At 39.5% G+C, this 23,886-nt stretch overlaps 2 protein-coding genes across 4 annotated transcripts in view; one reads left to right on the forward strand and one right to left on the reverse strand.

The window, feature by feature from the left end:
- arhgap29a (Rho GTPase activating protein 29a) overlaps positions 1-9,155 on the reverse strand; it is a 36,896-nt gene extending 27,741 nt beyond the window's left edge. For both annotated transcript variants that reach the window (XM_037757098.1, XM_037757097.1), the window contains exons 1-2: positions 8,883-9,155; positions 6,965-7,381 (exon numbers count right to left, since the gene is read on the reverse strand). In XM_037757098.1, the coding sequence (XP_037613026.1) occupies positions 6,965-7,295 (331 nt within the window). In that variant the 5' untranslated portion in view covers positions 7,296-7,381; positions 8,883-9,155. The remainder of the gene's footprint in view (positions 1-6,964; positions 7,382-8,882) is intronic.
- A 3,777-nt stretch (positions 9,156-12,932) lies between these two features.
- The window catches only part of prkdc (protein kinase, DNA-activated, catalytic subunit), a 35,826-nt gene continuing 24,872 nt past the window's right edge, over positions 12,933-23,886 (forward strand). For both annotated transcript variants that reach the window (XM_037757221.1, XM_037757222.1), the window contains exons 1-27: positions 12,933-13,095; positions 14,194-14,270; positions 14,357-14,461; positions 14,793-14,867; positions 15,020-15,128; positions 15,211-15,323; positions 15,452-15,551; positions 15,683-15,738; positions 16,551-16,581; positions 16,665-16,822; positions 16,940-17,086; positions 17,176-17,340; positions 17,425-17,593; positions 17,937-17,986; positions 18,084-18,191; positions 18,608-18,757; positions 19,096-19,205; positions 19,351-19,510; positions 19,882-19,968; positions 20,047-20,166; positions 20,509-20,668; positions 20,794-20,903; positions 21,386-21,473; positions 21,593-21,756; positions 21,887-22,039; positions 22,890-22,997; positions 23,082-23,308. In XM_037757221.1, the coding sequence (XP_037613149.1) occupies positions 12,933-13,095; positions 14,194-14,270; positions 14,357-14,461; positions 14,793-14,867; positions 15,020-15,128; positions 15,211-15,323; positions 15,452-15,551; positions 15,683-15,738; positions 16,551-16,581; positions 16,665-16,822; positions 16,940-17,086; positions 17,176-17,340; positions 17,425-17,593; positions 17,937-17,986; positions 18,084-18,191; positions 18,608-18,757; positions 19,096-19,205; positions 19,351-19,510; positions 19,882-19,968; positions 20,047-20,166; positions 20,509-20,668; positions 20,794-20,903; positions 21,386-21,473; positions 21,593-21,756; positions 21,887-22,039; positions 22,890-22,997; positions 23,082-23,308 (3,263 nt within the window). The remainder of the gene's footprint in view (positions 13,096-14,193; positions 14,271-14,356; positions 14,462-14,792; positions 14,868-15,019; positions 15,129-15,210; positions 15,324-15,451; positions 15,552-15,682; positions 15,739-16,550; positions 16,582-16,664; positions 16,823-16,939; positions 17,087-17,175; positions 17,341-17,424; positions 17,594-17,936; positions 17,987-18,083; positions 18,192-18,607; positions 18,758-19,095; positions 19,206-19,350; positions 19,511-19,881; positions 19,969-20,046; positions 20,167-20,508; positions 20,669-20,793; positions 20,904-21,385; positions 21,474-21,592; positions 21,757-21,886; positions 22,040-22,889; positions 22,998-23,081; positions 23,309-23,886) is intronic.

Below are 23,886 nucleotides of genomic sequence, written 5' to 3' on the forward strand. Positions count from 1 at the left end.
ATGATAAAACCCATTACTCACTTGATGACATGCTGAAACTTAAATAAGCACCTGACACCTGCACCATCTAACCATTTTATTATGGCTGACTCGCCAAACACACAGCTAAAGTGAATGGACGGGGTCTTAGTGTACCTCTCACCACATAAATATGCTCTTAAATGACAAAACACAGACTGAAGGCTATCAGGGAAGCCCATGTTTTTTTATGCTTCATGATATATGGATTTGTGATCTGCATCACTTGTGCTAATTTAAAAATGGGCTGTTGAGTTACAATTTTGACTGCTTTGAATTTTTTTTTATATTTATTTTTATATATAATTCAAATAATTAGATGGGTTTACTTAAAGGTGCAGTGTGTAGAATTTAGCAGCATCTAGCGGTGATGTTGCAGATTGCAACCAACTGAAACTTGTATGCTAAGCATGTCGGAGAACTACGGTGGCCGACGCGAAAATGTGAAAACGCGAATGGCCTTATCTGGAGCCAGTGTTTGGTTTGTCCGTTCTGGGCAACTGTAGAAACATGGCGATCGGCTCCGTGAACCGAGGAACCGCTCCATATGTAGATATATACAGTTCGAACGAAACTGACGAAATCACAACAATTATTTTCAGGTGATTATGCACTAAAGAAAACATACATATTAATATTATATTCCATTTCTGCCAAAAGATCCCCCTAAATGAGACCCCCACACACACACACTGTTCTTTTAATTTATGATTCATATACTCAAAATTCATAAACTGAAAAAAAAAACATACTGAAAAAATGGCCCACAACAATTTTTCAAATTAAGGTTTCAACCACAAAATAAAGATACATGTTCTGTGTTAAGAGCTCTTAATGATAAAATGAGCTATTAATCAGAAACATGCCCTAAAATCAATTAATGACATTTCATACATTTTGCATCCCCACTAGTGGATGTATCTAAATCAAATGACTGTATTAGTGGAGGAATAATTTGCACCACAGATGTTGTTTAAAAGGGCAGGATGTCAAATTAATGCTGTCGTAATCCAATGCAGGGATAGAGGCTACAGATTTTAGGGCTACTTAAGCTTAATCAGAGGATAAATTTGCCATCTTCGTTTCAAAGCCTTAATCCACGAATGGCGAGGGGAGGCATTCTGATCATGCAACCACATGGGTGTTGGTTAAATCTGCCATACTGAATACTGAAAAATACTGCCATCTTCTATACCCCTATTACTTCACAGCTGGACTAGAAGCCTCAGCTGTGTATATAAGAATCCTCCAGTACTGAGTTTCTAAAGTACAGCCCTTCATCAGAGCCCACAATCCTTGGCTTCCCATGTGTAGTGTGGGAATCCTGAAGCTTTATCTTAGTGTGTGGCAGACATCGACAGCCTCCTGGAACAAAGCTGCCCCGGCAAAAACAGTGCCCATAACCGTAAATCTCCCCAGAGGGAAGGAAGGAGAGAGACACACAGAGAGGGAGCTCACTTGGGTTACAACTTGAAAACAACTTACAAATCTTCAAGTGCAGTTGGGGCTATTAAACTTGACAAGTCAACATGGTTTTGCCACCTGGTATACAGCGTGACATAATTGCACGCATTGTGCACTGCCAAAAGATTGATGTTCAGCTGATGGTGCTCTGTACAGTCTATGATTTCATGGTTTCTTTCCACAGAGAGAGGGTATAAATGGACCATATGTCACAATACTTTGCACTTTAATCCCAGGCGGTACCAATCCAAAGATCTAACCTTGACAATAGCCGTGCTTTTATACAAAGACCACCCAAAACAATTAGGGTAATGTAATAAATCCTGTTAGGCAGCTTAGTTAGCAAGATAAGTGTACAGTATGATTAAATCAAGACTCCCAAACCACGAATGAAACTTGATCTTCAAGGGACGACTTTAAAGTAAGGATGGCTGGTTGTGTTGTGCTTGAGATAATTTACACTGGCTTTAAATATGGGCGCAGTAAAAAGAACCATAAAAGGAACGTTTTTGGAAGCAGGAAGGTTGCAATGCTTTACAGTGGATCCCAGGCCCAGTGGGATAGACTGTCTAAACAGAGCACAGCTACAGCCATTAAGAAGGGCTGGAATGGTTAGTGAAAAGCCCAAGTAGGGCTAATTTTAGGCTGGTATTTCACAAAGGGGTGATTTAGAATACAAATCGCTAAAATAGCATTTAGGCTTTCTCTGAGGACCCAGACCAGAATCACTTTCCCACAAAGCTTTAGCATCTTTGCACAATACTCAACAGGCTTCCAGAAAGAGAACAGAAAGCACTTATTTCCCACATATTTACAGCACATTTAAACAAAAGGCACAACAATGAAACCAAAAGGCAAGTAAGGTTTAACATCAATGCAACCATTGTACCATTTTCCTTACGGACAATGATCTGAAGATAAAAAAAAAAAACTCTAAAAACATTTTTGGCTCTCTGCCACAAAATTGTACCTCGACAGTGGTCAGGTGTATTACAGTGAAGAACGTTACACAACACCTGCAGACCATTTTTAGCAGGAGCCTGTTAATCATTAAAACACAGAACCATGCATTCACTGTGACGAGAAAGCCTTCAAAAGCCGTACTGACTAACTGAGGACACTTATGACTCATTGCTTAGGACTCCAAGTAAAACACAAAGCTGACATAAGGATGTATGACTCATACATTAACTGTCTGACAAAATAAAACTGTGACTAATGATGACGGAACTGTGACAAAACCTTGCTTTCGTGCATGATTATCCCACCGCCATCCTTCCTAGAAAGAACTCCTGGGATTGCGCAATATTTAATAGGGCTGTCCTCAACCAAAGAAATTCTTGTTCAACTAACACTCAGTCAATACACATTTTGTTGACTAATTGATTCGTTGATTTAATCGACAGATCTATAAAACTTAAAAAAGTTTCTCCACAAAGAATCGAACAACAGAACCACTTTAAATCTTGTGTTTACCAGAGATGTGCTCAAAAGTTTCTTGGAAATAAGTCAGTCAGCATGAAAAAAAAAAGACTAATCGAATAAAGAAATCTTAGTCGACTAAAACCAAAACGACCGATTAATTGACCAATTGACTAAGAGGGAGCAGCCTTAATATTTAGGAGTTTCATTGGCAGGATGGCCTCGTGGCACTGAGGAGAGGCCATCAGCCACAACCAGATTGTTCAACGTTGACGCCCTGCATCAAAAATTTACTTGGATTTATGCAAATAATGGATGACTGAAAACATGACTTTACAAGAAGTTAATGTCACACTGTCAGCGTGCTTTTCAAGTAACAAGCGGGTGTTTGTTCTGTAGGTACGCAGGGTATGTGAGACGGCTGAAGTAGAAGGTGTGGCAGTGAGATGTAACGAGTGTGGCTGTGTGCAAATTGGATTTAATTTTAAGATATCCCAGCGAAGTTGTTCTTTATAGTGGCGACAATGTATCTGTGCAAAAGCAATCGACACGAGCGAAAAACATGGACTGCCTGGCAGCTGCAAATTAACAAAGAGCTGATGAACAAGTAGGCTGCTCCAGGTCTACTGAAAAGAGAACAGCATTAAGTTATTATACTGAAAAACCCGACAAGGATCCCATACATCTGACCTGTTTCAACGTGAGATCAATGTTCTGTGAACTACAAAACACACAGATACTAAAGATTTGAATAATTTTTCATTGACGTATATAATTGAAATGAAAAAAGCTTTGAGCTTCCTCCTCAGCTTCACTGACTGAACTGCTTTGCTGGTGCCATTCTTAATTTGCTGACGCAGAAAAATTAAATTGTCCGTCATTCTGCTTGGCAGCGTGAAAAGACGGATGACACACCTGTCCCTGGAAGACATGTAACCACAACAATGCACCCTCGCTCCTAAAATAGATGATGAGAGATGCACAACAAATCTCCTGCAAAACAGAGTGACTCCAAAACAGTGCGGGAGTTGAACGAGGACACGCTAGGGCCAGAGATGTTTGTTACTTACTAATCTTATGATGGAGAGCTTCAGAGGACCCATTCACCGCCAAACACAAAGACCACGCAGGGACCACCTCCACGGCTCATCTGGTCTCCAAACGTCCTCTGTGACCCCGGTTGAGACCGGTCTTCCAAATAATAATCCCCTCCAATTACTGACATGTCCTTCACAAGTGGCCACTGGACAAGGTCACGACCTTAAGGAAGAATGTAAATATGTGTCGCACTGTGGCGATGCTGTGAGGAGCTCATCACTGACCCAAACAACAACGAAGGCACATAAACTATTTCTTCTCAGGCACTACTAAAAACAATATTCAGTCGTGCGTCATTGCCTCCTACCACAACTGAACAGCAACTGCATTATAATTTCCATTTAAGGTTGATGTGCATTGCTTTTTTATAAATAAAGCACTCTAAGAAACCCCCCAGGGACCAATCCCACAGGCCACAGCTATTCTGGACTTGGGAAAGTATCATTTCTGCAAAAGCTGCCAGTTAGCAGCAACATGCTAGTCTGCAGATGCCTCCTGGGACAATGGGTGTCACAGTCACATCAGTGCCGGTGAATGCAGGCACTGTTGCAAAGCGGGTACAAGGCCCTAAGCTGAATATTGCTCTTGACTATTGGCCCGTGCGTGGTGGTAAAAAAAAAAAAAAGGACGGTTCACTTAGGTTTCAGGGTAATGAGAGGTTTGAACTATTGTGAAGCGCTGAAGAGACAATATGGCCATAAATTAGAGGGGGATTGAAATCACATCCAATCACAGCACAAGTCAGTGACCCCCGACAATCTGTTAGCAAGCTCTGCTAAACCCGGAGAGTGTTAAACTTCAACAATGACACTTTGAAGATGCTTAATGACGACAAGCACAAACCTTCCTGATATGAACAGCAAAATAAAATCCTAAAATCTCAATATGAGGTCAGTGTTTGCATGGGATCAAGTATTTCCCAACGTAAAAATCACTAATTTGTCAAACAGTCTCCTTAACTTAACTTTTTTTTTCCTGCAGTTTGAAATTACTCCGAGACACAATGGTCTCTTTGCTGCTTCCCTAAATAGCAGACGGCTCTGTTTTCTACATCGTAATCAGCCTATTTTCCCCAAATCTGCCCTTTCCTGTATTTAGCCAAAATAAGCCCTCTAATGGGAATACTTTGCTTTACAAATCATGTGTTGACATCTCAGCGACTACATTTGCATAATTGCACTTGTGCCTATTGGACCTGTAAATTGTGTGCGGTTACATTAGCGGCAGAGTGTGCCGACAGTTGCTGAATTATGTTCGTCATGAGTTTATTTTTAAGCCCATTTAAGCCATGATGTTCTCGAGATCTTATGCCATTGTTTTTTGGAGAGAGAACACAGATAAATAAACCGGTTTCTTAATGACATGCAGCGAGGCCGAAATGTCTAGTATGACAGCTATGCAACCTCAGTACATGCCGTAGCAAGAAGCTGTGGTTGCATGTGCGCGTGTTGATCACCTTTAACTGTGTCTGTGGGTTGTTTACGCTTTACCGAGAATATGAGAAGCCATGAAAGCTCAAGGTAGGTTTCTTATATAAATCAAGCCTTCTTCTGTTCCATAAAGCTGCAGACGTCGATCTCTTGCACATGACGACTTACTGCTTTGATCCTTGGCATGCTGACAGGTCACTGAAAAGTCTTTCAAGCTTAAAAAGGTGCCTGCAGCTGCAAGTCCTACTCTCTAGAATGCCGACAAGTCCAGCCAGGTCAAGCACCTTCACTGACCTCTCCAGACAAAAAACAAAAGCCTGGGATTCCTTTTTCCAGGGCTCTGGTGTCATGGCACAGTGGGGGAATAAAGGGTACCACCACCACCACCAACACATGCATCTTCACCTCATCTAGTTTAGACCTTCCTAACCAGGTCTAGTTATGAACAAATCTGGGTCTGGGCCAAAAGACAGTGCTGAATATACCAAGTCAGGAATGTAATAAACACCCACACAGATAAACTCAGTCACACAGCCAGGAGAAAGTTTCTAAACGTCTTCACTTTGGTTTGGAAATTATATAATCACTAATGAAGGGAAACTTAATTACTGGGCGTCAGAAGTTCCTGCTGGAAAGTGGCTGTTGTTTAATGTTGCTTCATTGTCCCTTTGAAGATTTTAAAATAGAGAACATGGATATCTTTTTACACAGTGTAAAACAATCTTTATCATGTCATGTTGAGATGTCTTTTCAGGGTAATTTACTCTGATTGATCACAGAATTTGCGGCAAGCATTCTTGCCTTGACCTGGAAAGCTAACCAGAATATTGAGAACTCTTACCGTGTAGTAATTTATCAAATCTTTCATTAATAGTTTTAGAGAGACCTTTAAATCTCTGTATCTTTTACTGTATGGATGGAAACAAGGAGGGCAAGAGCCAAACAAAAAATGAGATAAGGCTGGTTGACTGACCGTGCAGCCAAGGCCGCTGCGGCGGGACAAAACAGGTAGATAGATGTGGGACTGTGTACATTGTGGTGAAAGCAACAGTGTGTACACAAGAGCTGACTGGCAGCTGTGTTCCGTTAGAAATCCCTTTACTGTTCCCCCCTTTTTTTCCCCATGTCTACACTGCCACAAGTTCAGATTTTAAAAGGACGTACACATCTGATTTATGAGCTCAAAATAATAATTACAAAGCAGAGAGGGCAGGGTTTAACCATGCCGATGTGTTCATGTCATCACAAGAAACAGGGAAACAAGATGTTCGGACATGTTATACTCAGAAGCACTCGCATGTGTAATTAATTTAATAGCCCACATCCACAACGACTGATTGTTGTGGCAACAAATCCTGAACAGGTTACCAATACCAACAAAGACACTTTATATACCGGTACCTCAAAAAAGTATTGTTTAGTTAGAAGAGCATGTTGGACACTTTTTATCATCAGCAGAAAGAGCAACAACACAGCAGAAAATGACAATAAGCAGTGTGTATTTTGCCAGGGTCAACTCTTCCCAAACATACCTTTGGAGCTGAAAACTTCTTTGAGTTGTAGAAGCACATCAGCAAACTTGCGCACATCGCTGACCAGCTGCATGATATAGACGGGATCGGAGGCGGGAACGTCTGGGCTGTCCGAGCTCACCGAGCCACTCTTGGAGCCTATGCCCGGTGACCAGGGGCCCACGCTGGTAGGGCTCGCTGGACCCAAGCTGGAGCTGGAGAACCGGGAGATGCTTAAAGAGAGTTTGGTTCCACCACCACCACCACCGGTGGTGCTGCTGCTGCTGCTGCCGCCACCACCGCCACCTCCTGATCCTCCGCCAGAACTCTGACGCAGCATGGCAGCCAGCATGTCTTAATGGTCGGGGGGCCCTTAGGCCTGCTGACTTCAGCTCAGTTCTCAGGTCCGGCACTGCACCACAACAGGGATGAAGGATTCTGCCAAAGAGGAGAGAAGACTCTTAATCCTGACAAGAACCACTCAGAATAATGACCGTTTTAAGTGTGACACATTATTAGATGGGTACAATAAATGTTTTTCATGGTGTTCAGCACATTATGAAATTACTTATTTGTTGTCAATATTCAACATGTGGATTTTCTATATTTCCCTTTAAATGAAATAAATCTGCAGGAAGTTTGAATGGGTCAATCAGGAGGAAATGAGGTGTGTAGCTGGATCCTGAATAGTGCTCCTGTCCATAGTGTACTTTCTTGTGTGAACAATGTGTGTGAGGTCATTCAATCAAGTAGGTGTTGTAGTGCTGAACAAGTCTCACAGTTCTTGGTCTTAATACAATAATGACACCAATTACAACCATAATGTGAGAGAGCAAACCAGTCTTTGACTGTGATGTCACTGAGACATGGAGTTGTCCTTCATCAGTACACTATGCTCATGTCTGGCTGGGAATAACATGCAACGCCTCACACAGGACATGAAACCTATAAATACGTAATACATTTCATTAGTAGGTCAATTTCAAGCTTTCAGACTTCACACTATATTAACCTATATCCTCTGTGGCCAAACATTCAAAATCAAAGTCTGAATAGAGCCAGAATACAGGCAGTGCACAGGTGACAACACAACACTGCTGGTTAAAAACCCCAAAATGTGATAGTTTCTTGTTATTGCTCATTAGAACAAGACGAAATGAATCCATATTAAAACCGTGGGATCATTAAGGTCAAGAAGTTAATTCGGCATTCATAAAATCTACCAAGCAACACTTTTTTGTCATAAAATACCAACTTTTGCAATCAGTTGTTGCTACAGAGTTTGGCTGGGAATAACATGCCAACACGCCTCACACAGGACACAAGTACAGGTATAAATACGTAATACATGTAATTAGTAGGTCAATTTCAAGCTTTCAGACTTCACACTATATGAACCTATATGCTCTGTGGCCAAACATTCAATATCTAAATCAAAGTATCAATAGAGCCAGACGGGAAGAAGAAGGAAACAGTAGAAAGGAGTTAAATACAGGCAGTGCACAGGTGACCTAACAACACAACACTGCTGCTTAAAAATCCCAAAATGTGATAGTTTCTTACTTATTGCTAATTAAAACAAGACCAAATTAACCCATATTAAAACCCTAGGATCATTAAGGTCGGCAAGTTAATTCGGCATCCATAAAATCTACCAAGCAACAACTTTTTGTCATAAAATAACGACTTCTGCAGCTGGTTGCTGCTACAGGTCGCAGTCAGTTAGCTCAGGAGAGCGACTCTTAGAACAGCCTTAACTTTCATAACGTTGGGTGTTTTGTTGACTTAATAAAAGCTTTGTGTGTTGAAGTTACGCTGAATTGATGTGTTAAGAGGAAAGACATGTTTTAAAGTAAGTTTCCTTGAAGAACATGTGGAGTATTTGCCAGTAAAAGGCAGCATTGAAGTTACAAATGATCAGAGTAAAAGTTACACACACCTGCCGTCGAGTCCTGAAACATCTCAGCTGAGAAAAAGAAGCGGCAAAGTGACCGTTGCTAAGTGACCGTTGATAAGTGACCGTTGATATTAATCCACAACCACTGCTGCGCTGTCCTCCTTATGTCTCCCAGCCGGATCCCAAAACCCCTCACTGTCCTCGGCTCCGCTGCACCGTGTTGAACCGGCCCCTCTGTCTCTCCATGTGATGGAGGCGGTAACTTGTGATTGGTGTGTGTGTGTGTGTGATTTCTAGTGGAGTCCTGCCTTAGCAACAGGTGTCTGGAGGTTTAAACTGTCAAGAATTCCACAATAAAACGTTCAACATCCGGTTATGCCTTTCAAAATAAACTCCCCTGGCTAGGAATTTTACAACAATTTGCTGAATGTCAATGTGTTGGTGCAACTTTGAAAGTCTTTTTTACTAAAAATCTAAACACAGAATATATGGGAATTTATTTAAAATAAATAAATAGAAAATGACATGTACCCTAATATCCTCATACCATGCCTCATATCCTTTTTTTGAATGTGTTATAAAGTGATTACAAAACAAGTGAAGACATGTGCAGGGACATATATAAAAAAAGATCAAAATATATTATACAGAGAAAGACAAATAACAAAGTACAAAAACAAAACAAAACAAAAACAACACAAGGGGATAAAAGCAGGTTGAAGAATGGGTGTGTGTGTGTGATGTGGATAATGGGTGTGTGTTTGGCATTGAATGAGGCTAGATTGTCATATATGACATATATCTACTCTTAAACACATGTACTGTACACATGCACACATCTACACACACACATACAGATATCTTTCCTATTGTGTGTAGAGCATAGGGGGAACTATGCCACATATCCTAAATTAGCATGGAGAAAAAATATTACAAAACCAATTTTAAAGTAACATTTTAAGAGTGTGAAATTGTCATACATATTGTAAACTGAATAAATGGTCATACATAGAAACGGATTTTCCAAGTCACTTTTATTGTGAACAAAAATAATTTCTACTTCCGGTATTATTCTGATGGATTTGACTTTATTACCAGCCTGTTAAATTTATGGAATTTTTATGTTAATATGCCTCAAATATGAAGGGGGGAAAAAAGTAATTTAATCGTTAATTTCAATCATAATTTTGTCCAGTTGTACTAAAAATGAATCTATCACTGGAGGTCTAAAGTAACACAGTGCGCATGACTGACATCTGCTGGTGACATTAATGTAGTGCAGCCAAATGAGGCAGATGCTCAGGATGCTCATGATGCCATGTGTGAACCTGGATATTTTACAATAAATAAGCCATAGTTGTGCGAACGCTCAGGTTCATGCAAAATAATGCAAAATAATTATTAGACATGTGTATAAAACAAACGTTTGTTTAACAATAAATAAATCTTTACAAACTTGTCAAAATTACAATCCAAACACACGTCAAAGTCTAGCTGCAAGCCTCACAGTTATAGTCTGTTCCAGAGGAGCAGCTCACCTGTTACTGAGTGTAAATGAGTGTTTGTCGCCCTCCAGTGGTCAAAGCGAGGAACAGCAGCTTATTACATTAGTCAAGCTAGAGTCAATGCAGACATAATTACGTAATAGTACTTCTGGTAAATATTTTCAAAATACAGTTACCAAACTGAAACGAACTAACACACAATAAAATGATCATGTTAATTGCTTGCAGTCAGTGGTCACAGCTAGATACTACAACTACACATTTTTCAGTGGGAATAATATAGATATTAATACTGGTTATCCTATTATTACTTATTTATAATCTTTAGAAGCATAACTTATAGTGTTGATAGCGATATTATCATTTTTATTTATATTTATTATTTTATACATTTATTTTATTATTGTATTTATTTATACATTTATTTAAGCAATTTTCTTTTCTTTTTTCTTCTTTTTTTGTTTGTTTGTTTATTTACAACAATGAAATCATATTTAATTTTATATATCCTGTTAAATTATCAACTTTTAATTATTTGTTTCAATATTTATTCATTTATTTCCATATATATTTCAGCACTTATTTATTCTTTTCTTTATTTATTTTTCCATGTATTTATTTCTGTATTTATTGATTTATTCTTGTATTTATTTATATGAATGCACACAGAAGGATTCACAAAGGTATTTTGTGATTTATATATAAATAAAAAAATATAAATATTTCTTGTTTTAAATACAATAGTAGAATAAAAATAAATAAAATTAACAAATAAAATTAACAAATAAATCAAATACAAAAATAGAAATCGTCAAATATATGTATTCAAAAGTATTTGCAATTTTTATCATATATATAAATGCCTATTTCTATTATACAATTAGTTATTAATCAATTAAATGCTCTATTACTATTTAAGTGACTCTCGTCGTCCTCATACCTGTCTGGAAGGTAACCAGCAAATTGCGAAATCTGGCAGAAACTTTCAAGAACTCTTGCGAGACTTGCTGCCCGACGACCTACCTTTACCTTAGCTATTCGAGATTAGTCTCGCGATAGTTCCCCAACTCGTGGGTTACCTTCTAGACATGACCAGCGTTTAAGGCCATGGATGAATGGTTAAGGTAGACACAATATCGTGCTGCGTTTTCCGGTAAACATTTTCAAAATAAAACTTTAAAAATAGACTAGTATGGTTTAACACCAAGTGGAGAGGGCATTAAAAACAAATTATTATACTTTGATTCATGTCAACCATCAACGCAGAAATAATATTGACACTCAATTCAAATCAATTCAATTTGCTTTATTGATCATGACTGTCAGGTGAACAATATTGCCAAAGCGTCAATTCAATAATAAATAAAAATAAAAAAAGAACAAAATAAAAACAAAAACATATAAATACATATATACAATTCATTAAGCAAATTACAATATATAGATATTTAAAAAGAACATGCATGTAAATGGAAGAAAACAATAAAGAAGTAATTAATGTTTGTTGTGTCAATAAAACAAACAAACAAATAAAAAACAATTATAACAATATATTGCAATATCAAGGGATAAATGTAAAAAAACAACAACCATGAAGTAAAGGAGTAAATAAAAGGCAGAGTGTGAGTTACATCTATTATGTGTTGTCGTTGTGGATGTCTCTCTGGCTGTGATACTCACTGACATATCCTGCAGCTTCTATGGCGATGAAACTATTTTCTCCAAGTAGATGTTGTATTTTATTTTGGTCAGAGAGGGAATCAAAATCTTTTCCTAATTTCTTCATATGTCCTACATACTTTGTCGATATAACAACGGAGAAATGAGCAGTTTGTTCTTCCACATTAGACAGAAGTGAAGATATAATAAATATATATATATATATATAACCATCAATGCAGAAATAACATTCTTATTCTTTATTCAGATCCCCATTAGCTGCCACCAGGGTAGCAGCTACTCTTCCTGGGGTCCACACAACAAAAACATAACATATAACAATACATATAACACATTTTAAAGAAATACAATAAAAAAACGTTCAAGACAAAGAAAAAAGAAAAAAGAAAAAGAAGAGAAAAGAAAAGAAAAGAAGAAAAACACACAAACAACTCTGCCGAAAATAATAACTAAAAAATAATAATAATAATAATAATAATAATAATAATAATAATAATAATAATAATAATAATAAAAAAAACTACAATCAAACTGCAATCCCTCATGTTTGTCCAGGTCGGCCATCAGGGTAATTTTTAATGTGATTTTTTAGTAATTTTTTTTTTTCTCGATATATTTATATATTTTTATATATTTGTCGATATAACAATGGAGGAGTGAGCAGTTTGTTCCTCCAAATTAGACAGAAGTGAAGATATAATAAATATAGGGCTTTTATTTTGAAGTAAATGTATCCTCTCCTGGTTCTTCCTGATGTTTTGCATACACACTCTGTGAGGTTGAATGACTGTGCCTCGGCATGTCTGACAGTCTGTGTGTTGTTTAGCTAGTTCGGAGAAGATTGTGCACTTATTAGAGAAAGTAATGTGCCTAATGTGATGTTATTGTGATCTTAAATCCTGCAGTGATGTCTTCAGACAGCAGCTCTGCAGGAGGCGTTCAGGGACTTCTTCTCAAACTTCATGAATCACTTTCAGACGAAGACACCCGAGCTGCAGCTCTGAGATGTCACGATATCGTCGGAGACTTGGGACAGGAGTGCATGCTAACGCCGACCGACAATGAACTTGGTAAGACAATGAAGTCCAGCTAATACTCCTCTCAGTAGCTCATTGATTCAGCAGCACCAAACTCCATTAACAAATCTGACTATTTAATGTTAATGATGCTTTGTTTGTTGACGAGCGTCAAACACCTTGCAGGTTAAGGTAGTGTAGGGATATATAGAAGGTGCTTATCAATTCGGCATGCATAGATTATTTAAATTATTTCATATTTCAGTTTTTATGTAGTTTACCTGCATGGCATCACATCAGGGTCTTCCGCCAAAACTCAGTGTGGTGGGCGGTGACTCTCAGTCAGAGCACAATACAAATACCACGTGACAGTAGCAGGAGGCTATTACTACTATAACTTAGTGATCAACCAAGGATTAAGAGTTTCATTATTGAGTTATAGCACATTAATAACACAGTTGGTGTTTAGTCATGGGAGGCAGTAGCAAAGTATAGATGATAGAGGCTTAGAAATTACATTACACAGGTGTATTCATATTTAATGTTCAAAGGTGCTTTCAATGTGCATAGTTTAGTGTTGGTATTGTGATACACACACTGTAAGATAAGATAAGATAAGGAAGTTTGCAGTGTACAGCAGCAAGGGGGATAGTGCAAAAAAGAAGATGCATCAGCTATTACAGTAAAAAAGAGCTGAACAAAGTGTAACAAAATATGAACCATTTAAATAGAAGGAAGTATAAAAGTAGGAGCAGTATATACAGTATTGACAATAAACAGACTATTAACAAAATTGCACAAGTGGAAAATGATATTGCACAGTGAGAATGAATGAATGAAATGAAATTCCACCTGAAAATATCAGGTTATTGTCAGTTTTTTTGGTGTGTATGTGGTCTACTGGGAGCAGTGCTGGTTGTTGTTGTGGTCTACTGGGAGCAGTGCTGGTTGTGGTCTACTGGGAGAAGTGCTGGTTGTGGAGTCTGACAGCTGCAAGAAAGGAAGCACCTGCGATAGCGCTCCTTCACACACTTTGGGTGGAGCAGCCAGTCTCTGAAGGAGCTCTGCAGTGCTGAGATGGTGTCCAGTAGCATGCAAAAACAAATATTAACATTTCCTTCTGATTCCATTTTTTGCATCTTCATCTTGAAGCTTTACAGACATCCTTATTGTTCTCAAAAGACTATGGACTGCTCATCTTCCTCAGGAAGTCCCTGGCATCAGATGAGGTAGGTATCCAGGTACATCTAGTGAGCAATAAAGTTGTAGTGATAATGTAGTAGTTCTTATGTTGACAGAAACATCTGTTTTCCAGTTCCGGGACACCCGGGTTGAGATCTTGGGTTTTTTGGAGAAGTTCTTGGACAGGGTCTCGCCAAAGGTCAAAGGTTGGGAGAAGACTTACGCCATTGACATAAGAGTAAGTTCCACATTTAGAACCTGATTACATTTTGTATTTGTTTGTTTGTTTTTAGCAGTGCAAAATATAAAAGTTTCATTCTACAGCTAGTGTATGGCTTCATCTGATTTTTACATATATGCATGACAATAACAGGGAAAGTATCACTGTGACAGCAGTGAAAAGGAAAGATCCTTACACGTAACAATGAGGCATCCATATATTCAAAGTAATGCTAACACCTCTCAGTATAACACAAGACAATTTAACTGTACCACAAACTAACCATGTATACATGTTATTCCTTTCCACAAATTAATCATGTTGTTTATTCTTTTCTTTTTTTGTGCAGGACACATGCATGGTTGTGTATACAAAGGAAAAAGCAGCCAAGGGCAGGACTCCAGTGCTGGAGCTCCTTATTAAGGTTGGTTTCTCTCTGCATCTAGCCTAGTGTGCTAGGTGAGACACATGAACTGCATTCAGACAGAAAGAAAAGATGTGAGAGCCTGTATGACATATTTGTGAATAAGGACTATATGCTGGTTAGACCTTGTTCTTGTTAAATACTCTCCACAGGTTCTCCAAACAACAAAGGCTTCCAGTGTGGTAGCAGATCTTCGAATCTGTGACATATTCAACAGATATTACAGTGAGCTCTGTCAGAAGAGCAAACTAGCAGATTCTGGTGAGTCTTCCTGTGATGCCTGAGATCAAGGTTGTAATGAATATGTAAATTACATTTAAAAAAAAATAATCTTTTGTTATAGTCCTCGGCAAAATCTATGAGTTGCTGGGAGTTCTTGCAGAGGTTCACCCCAGCGAGATGGTCAACAACTCTGACAAACTCTACAAAGCCTATCTTTTGGAGCTCAAAGACCAGGTATGTATGAATGGGAGGTGTTAAGGGTTTGGGCAAAATTGCTATCCAGTTACAGTTATTGTATTTGTTTTCTGATGCCAGTTGAATGGGTGTGTATTCAGTTGTTGCTTTTAATCTTTTTGTTTCAGATGACCTCTTCAACAAAGGAACCAAAACTGATCGTTGTCGCTGGATGTTTGAGAGGAATCACTGCTCTAATGGTCAACTTCACTAAAACCATGGACGAAGGTGGGATGTTGTGTGTGTGTGTGTGTGTGTGTGTGTGTGTGTGTGTGTGTGTGTGTGTGTCCATATTTCACAGTTTCGACAAAATATTTTCAATGCTGTTTCTATGATCAGTGTGTGTCTCTGATTTGCAGACCCAGCAACGTCTAAAGACATTTTTCAGTATGCTTTGAAGGCAATCACCCCCCAGGTAAATATCATTGTGTCAGCTATCTAACAATCCTTTACAGTTGGAGTACCCCGTATGGCAAGGGGAGTGTACATGTAATGGGTAGAAATGGGCATCAGATTTAATACTTATTTGGTACCAACTGAAATGTGTCAGTTCGATGAAGGGCAAGGGCCATTTTTAAAGTTTTCTGTTAATCAGGGTGCCATATTAACAATAAGGTTATTAAGTTTTATTATGACACCACATCAAAATGTATATCTCCAACGAATCTGGCAACATCCATAGCAACATTTAAAAAAAGAAAAAACATTTTTCTCCCATAATAAGGATATATTAATTATAAATGAGAGCACTATACAAGAAGGCTGACAGCCTTATGAAAACATCCATGTCTGAGTTGAAATCATTAACCCTACCAACCTTCCACCAATCTGGTTCATCAGCAATAAACTTTTCAAATTCTGTGAAGAAGGCAACGAGTACTAGACAATCAGGCAGAGTAGGACGGGTCTTTGCATAATGCGGGTGGGGGAAAAAATCAATCAAACTACTGTAAATAACAGCCCACACAACTGCCAATGGCTGTGAAAGAGATCATTTGGCATGCGGATCAGAGGGCACTTCAACATTTTCCCCAAAAATTGACTGATATAAAAAAAAAACATACTGGAAAGTTGTTAAGTACTCTTTTTACGTGGCATATGTTATGATATCGACCCTTATGTTTGTGCATAATGTGTCATGGCGCTGAAATGTTTTGTGATTGCCTTTTACATTAAATGTGATACCTTGTACTCCTTTGATTCCTTCTTTTCACATTCTTGTTGTAGATGTCAATGACTCGCTACGCTGTCACATTTGGTAAGGCCTGCCATTTCCATAGCAACATGAAGATAAAACTCCTTGAAAACTAACACCTCTCTGACTCTTTGTCTCTTAAACAGCTGGGCTCCGATTATTGGCCAGACATGCATCCCAGTTCAGCAGCTGCCTCATGGACCACTACAGAGCTCTATTCGAGGTCATGTCTAAGCTCTGTGGACACATCAACGCTGAGATGAAGAAGACGAGCTACTATGCGCTCGAGTCCTTCCTCAAACAGGTAAACGCTCCGAGGCTTTTCCACACGGGCACAGAAAACTGAAAATAAAACAGCTATTGATGCACTCCTTGTCTTTCCAACACCACTGCTGTACATTGATTTTCTGATCATTTTAAGGTTGCACTGCTGGTGGCAGAGAATATTGAGGAGCACAAAAGCAAGTTGAAGTTCTTCATGCAGAAGTTCTGCGGCATCATTAAGACCATGGACTCGACACATAAGGAGCTGTCCATTGCCATACGAGGATATGGATTCTTTGCAGCCGTATGTTTATTGCCTTCTTCATTTCCATCACAATTGTAAAAGCCAAAACTTACTTGACAATACATTTTAAAAATATGTTTTTTCTGTAGCCATGCAAGAAAGTTTGCCCACAAGACGTGGACTTGATGTACACGGAGCTGATTCAGCGCTGTAAGCAGATGTACCTGACTGAGTCTGATGGGGAGGACGACAGCTTCTACCAGCTGCCCAGCTTCCTGGACTCTATCGCTAGTGTCCTGATTCACCTGGACAAGGTAACAAACTCAGACCAAATAGAATAACAACAACACCCTAATGATTGTCTAATTTAAATTTCTGCTTTGTGCTCATGGTCTCAGATTCCAGAGGTGTATACACCGCTGCTGGAGCGTCTCCTTGTGGTGCAGATCGACAGCTTCCCTCAGTACAGCGAGAGAATGCAGACTGCCTGTTGCAGGTCCATCCTGAAGGTGCTGGTGGCCGTGGCCTCTAAAGGACCCGTCCTGTGGAGTTTTATCAGCTCTGTGGGTAAGTTCATCATGAGCACATTGTACCTAAAGGCAATCATGATATTTTGAAATGAAACACTGCCCTTCAACAGATACTGGTTTTAGCCTCTGCACCTGGTAAGATGTGTGCAAATGGTTTTATCTGGGTGATAATGATGTTTTCATTGTTCAAGAAGTACAGAAATGAGAGAAGAGATTGTAATAGTGGTAGAGTAGAGGGCCCCTTAAATATAGTAAAAATAGACCTTTTTTGTCAAAATCAAATTTTTTCAACGCATGCTGCTTTTTGTATGATGATATGTCATCTGAGATGAGATTGCACATTAAGTCTACTAAAACATTCACTTGTGCTTATTTTTCAGTGCACCAGGGCTTGATTCGTGTCTGTTCAAAACCCATCATGCTCTCTGAGGTCAGGCGCATGTTTTCACACGTTGTTGTCATGATTAAATTCGCACACATGTATATATTTGGTAGAAGAAATATGCTCTTTGTCCTCCTTTTCTCAGGACAAAGACAGCGAGTCGTCCCAAGTTCGTACTGGAAAGTGGAAAGTTCCATCTAGTCAGAACTATCTAGCCCTGTTTAAAAGCCTTCTGGACTGTGACCGGCTGAAGGTACGGCTCTGCTCTTTTTAAGTTTTATTATAATTAATTTCAGAAAATTTGTTATATTTTATATTCCACATTACATAACATTTAGCCACTTAGCATCCCTTTTGAAGACAGTAGTTATACATTTTCTAAATACTATCAATGCGTCTATATTCAGATTATATGTATCACCTACTGTACTGCTGTAAAACTACTTTGAATGCTCGTGGCTGCATTATTAAAATTGTACAAAGTACGTCTAGGATCTTGCATGTTCAGTTTTGAATTGTAAATATTTATATGCATTTTATATCATGAGATAAATTATATTTACTAGCCAACACTGTCTCCTCTGCTCTGCTGGCCATGCTGCAGGGGAGATTGTTTCATTGTTCACATTTTATTTTATGCCCCTGTTACATTTGTGTCGTCCTCTGCAGGATTCAGGGTTTCTGGATGGAGCTTTTGAAAGTCAGAACGCCGCTCTCGTATCTCTGAGCCGTCTGCTTTATGACGAGTTGGTGAAATCAATTCTCCGAATTGTGGAAAAGTTGGACTTGTCTGTGCAGAAAGTGACAACAGGAGAGGAGGTGAGGTCTCACTCTGAGGTCCCACTTGGATATACGTCATTGACATTCATAAAAAGTTGTTGAGAGGTGCACAGGACAAATACAACAAATTCAACGTCCTGCACACCATCTGATTGGCTAGTGTTCAAGATATGTTGATATTGTTTAAGTCATTATGATTATAGACACCTTTTGGTGTCTAGGACATAATCTAGGCATTCTTTTGGATGGTGTGAAAATGTGAAAGCTTTTGTATACCCGCTATTGGCTGTATCGATTAAAACATAATTGAGTTGTTCTTCAAAAGCCTTCCTGTCTGTTGAACCCTAATCCATGGTACATGCCTCTTTGTCTGTCAGGCTCCAGATGATGCGGCCCACGTCCTGCCCTCCTCCGACCCCACGGCTCATCTGTTGCCCAATAAGATCAAAGATTTCACTGCCTTTATCAACCTGGTTGACTTCTGCAGGTACTGGAGACGGCACACATGGGAGATCGGTCTACCAGATATTATAAGGGTCAAATTGATCTCAGAGAAACCTGCAGACACTCTAATTGTTTTCATCCATAGTACTTTTATTATGTCAGTCTCACACTGTTCTCCTTTTTTGCAGCGAGCTGTTGCTGAATAAACACGTGGAGTATTTTCAGTCCTGGATGTATCCCCTGAGCCATGAACTCATCCTCCACTCCATACGAAATCCACTCGTCAGTGGCTTCTACAAGCTGCTCTCTGTCACCATGAAAATCGCCAAGAGAATCAAGTACTACCAGGTAATATTTCCACTTGTGGAAAACATTTTCTGTCATAATTCGTTGTGTTTGCCTTGTCAAGAAATTTGAAAAATTATCCAGGCAGGTCAGAACTCTACCGGTGGGTGACGTTACAGGGATATCAAGTTGTGTTTTCCAACTGGTCTTACTAATAAAATTCACTGGATTGTGTTCTCAGCTTTTTTTGTGGCATATTTAGAACACTTAATGTGACACTTAATAAAGGGAATCCAGTGTCATGGCTGTGGTAATGTGACCAGGTGGAAAAAAAATAATGAGTTTCCTTGATGTTGAATAATCTCTGATTTTTATTACTTGTATTATGTATTTAACGTGTGTGACATTACTACTTTTTCTCTGTTTTCTAACAGGGAGTTGGCCCGAGAAGCTCTACATCTCCCCAGAGTGACACAGTGAAAAGTGCTTGTTTTGCACTCTTCTCTAAGTTTGGAAAAGAGGTAGCTTCTCTTTACAATATTTCCTACTAAGCACCTTAATATAGAGGAGATGTGAGTGACATGTGGTTTTCCCACCAGGTGTGTGTGAGAATGAAGCAGTACAAAGATGAGCTGCTGGCCTCCTGCTTGACTTTTGTCCTCTCGCTGCACCACAACATCGTAGCTCTGGACATCAAGGCCTACTGTCCTGCTCTCGAGGTGGGGTACTTTTAATTTGTTTCATTGTGTTTTTGTGAACTAGATAAAGATGGGTGAATACAGCTTAAAACAAAAACATAAAATGCAGATGTACAGTAGGGGGTTTAGCGCAGTAATTTACAACCATGGGTTAATTCTACCAGTTCAACTGTACGGAAAGATATAACATCCACTATTAAACCAATATTAACATCAATTAAAATGATCCCATTTGGAACATGGCGGGTGGTGCTGAAGGAGGGTGCATCTGACAGGGCTGTGGGGGTACGTCAGACAGAAACTGTTTGCTACTGGACTCCTACAGTAAATCATGTATGTGTGTGTATGTGAATGGGTGTCTAGGCGGCTCTGAAACTGGGTCTGAGCCACGTTCCTTTGGCCAACGTGGCCTTGGACGCCCTCGAGGACTGGTCCTCCCACATTCCTCTGGAGACGATGCAGCACTGCTACACCAACATCCTCCCTCTTCTGGATGGATACCTGAAAACCACCTCCACCAACAGTAAGCCCATAATAGTACCAGGGGAGGTCAAGCACATCTGTCCGGTTGTATTTGAAATAATTTCAGGTTGGTAAATGAAGTTATCAGCCAAACAAAAAGTCTAATTCAGATGTTGTTGACTTTAGACAAAGACGAAAGCAACTGGGAGGTGATGTCTTCTGTGTCTTCAAGAAACGACAGAGGATACAGCCGAGTGATGACGAGGCTCTTGAAAAAATCCCACCAGCTCACCACGGTACGGGATGGGAATGTGGGAAGACATCTTTAGGAGAGATTTGCTTCTTGTGTTATTTCCTACTCTTGGCTTCAGTGGTGTTCCAATTTTCCAACCTTAATGAAGTAATATGTCCAGTTTATTTTTTATTTGTCAATCTATTATCCATCACAATTTGGCTGTATCTATTTTAGAGCAAGCTTAATGTACTGTTTACTTCAGTCCACGTTGGAGTGTTTGCATTAGTACAACAATACAAATAGAGAAGGAGGAGAACATGCTGTGTTTGTGTGCAGGAATTTACAAACCCCGAAATAACTGAGGGGTTCCTGCAGGAGTCATTTATTTTCTATTTTAATCTCTTATAAAGCTGATTTACTTCAGGACAAGTGATAATGAATTACCTGGTATTGTACAGCACAGGAATTGATAGGAGTGCAATTGCGTCATAATCATGTTAAGTTGTGCCTTTGAGCTTACTGATCACTTCTTTGTGAATGCAGGAAGATGCTCCTCTTGTCATGGTGAGGCTCAGGGTGGTGAAGCTGCTCGGCCACCTGGGAGGAAAGCTCAACAGGAACCTTGTAACCGGTGAGGATTTACATATTTACACTGACATATTGGGCCAGAGGGATGGTTTGAGAACACTTGAAATGTGACTGCGGATAGAGAAATTAGCTGTCTTTGTTGATCTCCGTTTTCACGTTTAGTGGTCTCATCAGAGGAAACGATGAAGAAATTCGTCGCGTGGGATTCTGAGAAAAGGCTCAGCTTCGCTGTGCCATTCGCCGACATGAAACCAGTCATCTACCTCGACCCATTCCTGCCTCACATCAGTGAACTGGCTCTGTCCACAAGCGACAGACAAACCAAAGTATGTTCTCCAACATCAAAGAGTTTCCCACGTCGGTTCATAAAATTAATTTGATGCAAACTTGGATATGATGAGAACGGTGTCACCCAATAGAAATGTTTATTGTAATCCAGTGTCTCTTGTGCTGCAGGTAGCAGCTTGTGAGCTTCTCCACAGCTTGGTGGTCTACATGGTGGGGAAGAGCGCTCAGATGGTTGAGGGGGAGAACAGTTTGCCTCCTATGTACAAGCTGCACAAGAGGCTGTTTCCAGTGCTACTGCGTCTAGCCTGTGATGTGGATCAGGTATGTACGCTCCAACAAGATAATCACCCCAAGCACAATTCCCATAAAAAAGTCCTTAGATATCATGGAATTTGGAAAGATTGTAATCCAGGCAGGGAGAGACGTATCGTATGTTAATTCTCTCTCTGGAGAAATCAGATTTTCTGTTTTACAGATGCGTTATTGGAGTTTACAGATGTATTACCATTTTGTTTGAATAATTAATTTATTCGATGGTAGTATTCAGGGTTGATTTTAGGGTTTTGGTAGGGGCTAAATATGATTTGTAATGTGTGACCTTAAACTATTTTAAGTATTAAAAACTGAACTAATTGTTTAGTGCACTTGTTGACTTTGCTGCTGCAGTTGCAAATGATTGAAAGTTGCATCTTTCATGTCTCATGTGTAGTGGACCAGCCTCCTGTTGGTTAATAGTTATTTTAGTTTTATAATAATAACTCCTGGTGTATTTCGCCTTTATATTGTTGTCAGCCTGAGTCAGTGTTGCACACATGCAAGTGAGGGAACTAACAGAGTAGGGCCGTCCTCGACCAAAGAAATTCTTAGTCGACTAATCGATTAGTTGATTTGATCAACAGATCTGTAAAACTGAGTTTCTCCACAAAGAAATCACACAAAAGCACCAGTTTAAATTTTGTGTTTACCAGAGATGTGCTCATTAATTTCTTGGAAAAAAGTCATTCAGCATGAAAAAAGCATAAAAAATTACTTATTGACTAAAGAAATTTTAGTTGACTAAGACCAAAACGACGAGTGAAGAGGGGGCAGCCCTAAAACAGAGCCTGATTCTTCCAGAGAGGAGATGTGATGATGTCCACAGTAATGTTTATGAATTTTGATTTCCTACCAGGTGACCAGACAGCTGTTTGAACCGCTGGTTATGCAGCTGATTCATTGGTTTACCAACAACAAGAAGTTTGAGAGCCAAGACACAGTAGCTGTTCTAGAGGCCATTATGGTGAGTGTTTCTATTCTCTGAAGGGCTTTATAGGCTAAACAAGACCTGAGATTTGTTACACGCCCCCTGTGTTTGTCTCTTCAGGACGGTGTGGTCGACCCGATGGATAGCACTCTCCGAGACTTCTGTGGCCGCTGCATTGAGGAGTTTGTTAAATGGTCCATCAAACAGACCACCCCCAAGCAGCAAGAGAAGAGCCCTACTAACATGAAGTCCCTATTCAAGCGGATCTACAGCCTGGCTCTCCACCCCAATGGATTCAAAAGACTTGGTGCCGCCTTGGCATTCAATAGCATCTACAGACAATTCAGGTATGAATGTTTCTCTCCGTTTTGACACTTGTTACACACCGGCTCAAAGAGCGCATCAAAATGGGAGACCAGACAAGTTTTAAAATAGTAAAAGGCATTTATTTAACCAACTAACAATAAATAACTACCAGACGTGGAAAGTCAGTAATCAGTAATGTAGGCATGTGTGGGTGTGTGAAAATGTCTGCAGCAAACAAAACGAAAACAGTTGTGCCAGCCAAGGAAGAGAGAGACATCTGTCGAAAGGTAGAGAGCTTTTATCCCCACCACACCGAGCCCAGAGGCCTGTACTACGAAGCAGGATTTGGCGTTAGCGAGGTAACTTCAGGGTTAACCCCTTCAGGATTTTCCGTCATACGAAGGTGGATCACTTCTTACCGGGGTAGATCACCATGGTAACTTATGCTGAACAGCTAACCTGCTGCAGAGCAGGTTATGTTCCGGATAAGAGATCAACTCGTATAAAAGCACCGCCTACTGACCAATCGAAGCTCGGTGCGGTGATTGTATGATAATATTACACACACATATGAGGAAGTTACAGTCATAATCCAGACTAAAAACAACACCGTTTAAAC

The sequence above is a fragment of the Sebastes umbrosus genome, chromosome 21 (genome assembly GCF_015220745.1).
Source record: "Sebastes umbrosus isolate fSebUmb1 chromosome 21, fSebUmb1.pri, whole genome shotgun sequence".
Lineage (NCBI taxonomy): Eukaryota > Metazoa > Chordata > Actinopteri > Perciformes > Sebastidae > Sebastes > Sebastes umbrosus.